At 45.7% G+C, this 4184-nt stretch overlaps 1 protein-coding gene across 1 annotated transcript; it reads left to right on the top strand.

Moving 5' to 3' along the window:
* Nucleotides 1-1036: 1036 nt before the first annotated feature.
* LOC132500882 (AP-3 complex subunit sigma-2-like) lies at nucleotides 1037-1624 on the top strand. Its single transcript, XM_060116207.1, has one exon. The coding sequence runs from the start codon at nucleotides 1043-1045 to the stop codon at nucleotides 1622-1624; it is 582 nt and encodes a 193-aa protein (XP_059972190.1). The 5' UTR covers nucleotides 1037-1042.
* The last annotated feature ends 2560 nt before the right edge of the window (nucleotides 1625-4184 follow it).

Below are 4184 nucleotides of genomic sequence, written 5' to 3'. Positions count from 1 at the left end.
ACTTCAAAACCCCATATCAACAACTGACAAAACAGCTAGACAGAAAATCATCAAGGATAGAACTCAACAAGACCATCAACCAAAAGGATCTAAGCAATATTTATAAAGCACTCTACCTACCAACAGCAGAATATACATTATTTTCATGCATCCATGGAACGTATGCCAAAATAAATATTTTCCTGGGCCATAAAACAAATCTTGACAAATTTAAAGGAATTGAAATCACATGGAGTGTTCTCTCTAACCACAATGGAATAACACTAGAAATCAAGAACAGGAAGAGATCAGGAGAATCCCCAAACACCTGGCAACTAAAACAGCACACATAAATAATCTGTTGGTCAAGGAAGAAGTCTTGAGACAATTAACAAATACATTGAACTTAGTGAAAATGAAAGCAAAACATCAAAAATTGGGGGATGCTGCTAAAGCAGTGCTTAGATGAAAATCTGAAGCCCTAAATGCTTACAGACAAAAAAGGAAAAGTCCCAAATCAATAATCTAAGCTCTCACTTCAAGAACTTAGAAGATGAAGAGCAAAATAAACCTATAGTCAAGGAGAAAAAAAACAGCAAAAATCAATAAAATTGAAAACAGACACACAATAGAAAAGTCAATGAAACATAAGTTTTTATTTAAAAAGATCAATAAAATAGACAAAACTCCAGCAAGACTGACAAATAAAAAGAGAGGAGAGAAATTTCTATTATCAGTTTGAAACAAAAGATCACACTACAGACTTTGCATACATTGAAAGAATAAGAGAATACTCTGAGCAACCCTAGACACATAAATTTGACAGTTTAGATGAAATAGATTAATTCCATGAAAAGTGTATAAACTACTCCAACTCATCCAATGAACAGCCCAATAACAACTAATGAAATTAAATTTATACACATATATATATATGTATATACACATATTAATAAAATAGAATAAAAACCCAGAAATAGTTCCATATAAGTATGACCAGGTTGTAGTGGAAGGAGAGGCTCTCTGGAAGCAGCTGGTGGTGAAAGGACTGTGGCGGGCAAAGATGATTCAGGCAATCCTGGTTTTCAATAACCACGGGAAGCCGTGGCTTGTCAGCTTCTACCAGCGTTTCCCAGAAGAAATTCAACAGCAGATTATTCGAAAGATCTTCCATCTAGCTCTCAAACGGGATGACAACATCTGTAAGTTCTTGGGGGGTGGAAGTTTGATTGGTGGGTCTGACTACAAACTGATTTATTGGCATGATGCTACCCTCTACTTTGTATTTTGTGGGGATTCATCAGAGAGTGAACTTGGGATCTTGGACCTCATCCAGGATTTTGTGGAGACTCTGGACAAGTGTTTCGAAAATGTTTGTGAATTGGATTTGATCTTCCATATGGATAAGGGGCACTACGTTCTTCAGGAGGTGGTGATGGGTAGGATGGTGCTGGAAATAAACATGAATGAAATCATGGCTCACACTGAAGCTCAGAACAGGCTGGAGAAATCCGAGGGTGGTCTTCCAGCAGCACCCACCCGGGCAGCGTCCACCATGAAAAACATCGGCCTGCCGGAGATGCCTTGGATTATCAACATTGGCGATCTGAAGATCAAGGTCCCCAACCTGTCGCAGTTTGTCTGAGGGTAGAAGACGGCTGAACTGAGTCCTTGGAACCAGCAAAGCCGAGCCAGTCCTGCAGCAAAACCCGATCTGTGCCCTAGAGGAGTCCAGCCTCGGGCCCTGGCCCCTGCTGTCCTGCAGCAGGAAAGAGTCCTGTGTCCACTGCCAGCCTGTGCTTGCTTCTCACATGTGCCGCCTTGCCCCTCTCTCCTACACGCGGCCACTGCAGATGAGAAGGGTCCTGGCTTCCTCAGTGGGGTACAGGTGCCCAAGCCACTCGCCCCCTTTACCTGCCATGTGCAGCCACTCCCAGGGATTGCAGGCTGTCGTGAGAATAGAACCTCACCATAAGGATGTTCTCCGACTAGAGTCTTCAACCTTAGCACCACGAGGCTCCCGGAGGTCCTGTAGCATTGACTTCCCTGGTGAGGTGCCATAGCTAGAAAAGGGCCAAACCTCTAGACTTGGGGATGTGGTGAGTGGCAAACAAGGGCAGGAAGTTATTAGGTCCAGAGTTGCCTACTGGCTCTACTAGAGCTGGCACACCCAGAATCCTTCTGTATAGCCAAGCTGTCTCATCACCACCTCCTGAGGTACACACTCCCCACTGCCACAGTTCTGGCTCTGCTCTCCCAGGTGTTTATGTGCAGGACACAACCCAAGTCATAGGCCTGTTGTTTGCCTGCCCCCCGACATTTCTGCCAACAGGGAGGGCACAGCCCACAGCCAGAGGGGCCCCCCTCAAAGGGGAGGAGCCCCGTGTCTGCAGAAGGCAAAGATGACAACATGTGGAGCATCTCAGAATCATGACTCTTCCAGGTTTAAAATACATTCTCCTCCCGAGGCACAGACAGGTCCGTTGCTGTGTTATGAACGATGAGTCTTTGTCCAGGAAACCCGCTGCTGTCTACACCAGCTTCTGGAGCCTGAGAGCCTGAGCTGGGGTCATGTGTTCTGGACCTGGCCCAGGGGGAGGCTGGGGACACGGGCAGCGTGCTGGCTGAGACTGGTGGCAGTGCAGCATCTTCTCCCCAGTGTGCGAGGGGCCCCTGCCTGAGCTCCTTCTGGGCACGCCCTGTTCCCCTCAGATGACGGTGCCCTAGAGCTAGCTGTGGAAACCTGTAAATGTTTACATGTGATAAGAGGCTTTCTTCCTGTGGTTAACTTAAAGCTGACGCTGCTCCTCAAAATAGCGCCTTTTACTCCTGCGCTGCCTCGGGACCAGGTCTCAGGTATGATGTTGAGCTGCCTTGAGATTCAGGAGCTCGCTGCACCATCATGGTGAAGTCTCCCGGCCTGGGAACTTCTCGTGCCTGCCGGCCGGTGGCCCAAACTGTCTCGTCAGGCCTCCTGATGCTGTCGCAGAGCCCATCTGAGATGGTGTCCGGCAGGACCATGGTCAGGACCACGTCTTTTCCTGCTTTGAACCGTGCTTCTTGTGGTTGGTGCTCTTTGCTCCCTGTAGCCTCTTAACCTCAGTCTTTTGGAACATCTACGATAACCACAGAGATGGGCAGTGTTGATCAGAAGAGTTTACTTTTTTTTTTTTTTTACAGACATTTCAGCATATTCACATCCCTTTCTTTCACATTTGCTGAAAGTGATATAGGAACAAAATGATAGTTATTTTGTACCTACTGTAAGATGGCATGAGCGACATGCTTCCACAATCCTTATAACAGACACTGTTATCTCCATTTTGCAAGTCAAGAAAATAAGAATCAGAGAGGTCAAGTAACTGGCTTTAGGTCACAAGGGCTAAGAACTGAGACTGTCTGTCTGCCTAAATCCACAGTTCATTTTTTTTCACTGCTCAGAATGGCCTCTCCCAATTTTATTTTCTTTCTTATGGATAAGGAAACCTCAGAAAGGTTAGGTACCTTCTCAGAAACTGTGATAAAAACCAGCTTGGTTTTTCTCAGAAACTGTGATAAAAACTGGCTTGGTAGCCAGCGGCAGCATCAAAGAGTGTAAGAGCTGGAGGGTCCTCCACATGCCTCCACTGAGCTGGTGGCGAAGCAGGAGCCCAGAGTGTTAGGTGTTATGTCAAGGTTCACAAAGCTAGAATGAAGTCATTTTTCTTTTTTAAAAATTTTTATTGGAGTATAGTTGATTTACAGTGTTGTGTTAGTTACAGGTATACAGTAAAGTGAATCAGTTACACGTATAAAAAAAAGTATGGCCAATGAATTTTTGACAAAATGTAAAAGAATTCAATGGAGAATGAATAGTCTTTTCAAAAAATGGTGTTAAGCAATTAGAAATTTATAACCAGACATTGAATCTTGGCATAATCTCACATCTTATATAAAAATTTGGTAAAAAAGGATCATAGATTTAAATATAAAATATACGATTATAAAAACTTTAGCTTGGGCCTCCCTGGTGGCGCAAGTGGTTGAGAGTCCGCCTGCCGATGCAGGGGATACGGGTTCGTGCCCCGGTCTGGGAGGATCCCATATGCCGCGGAGCGGCTGGGCCCGTGAGCCATGGCCGCCGCTGAGCCTGCGCGTCCGGAGCCTGCGCGTCCGGAGCCTGTGCTCCGCAACGGGGGAGGCCACAACAGTGAGAGGCCCGCATA

Source organism: Mesoplodon densirostris, chromosome 13, assembly GCF_025265405.1.
Source record: "Mesoplodon densirostris isolate mMesDen1 chromosome 13, mMesDen1 primary haplotype, whole genome shotgun sequence".
NCBI lineage: Eukaryota > Metazoa > Chordata > Mammalia > Artiodactyla > Ziphiidae > Mesoplodon > Mesoplodon densirostris.
The sequence above is the reverse complement of the archived record's forward strand: the minus strand, read 5'-3'. Positions and strand labels throughout refer to the sequence as shown.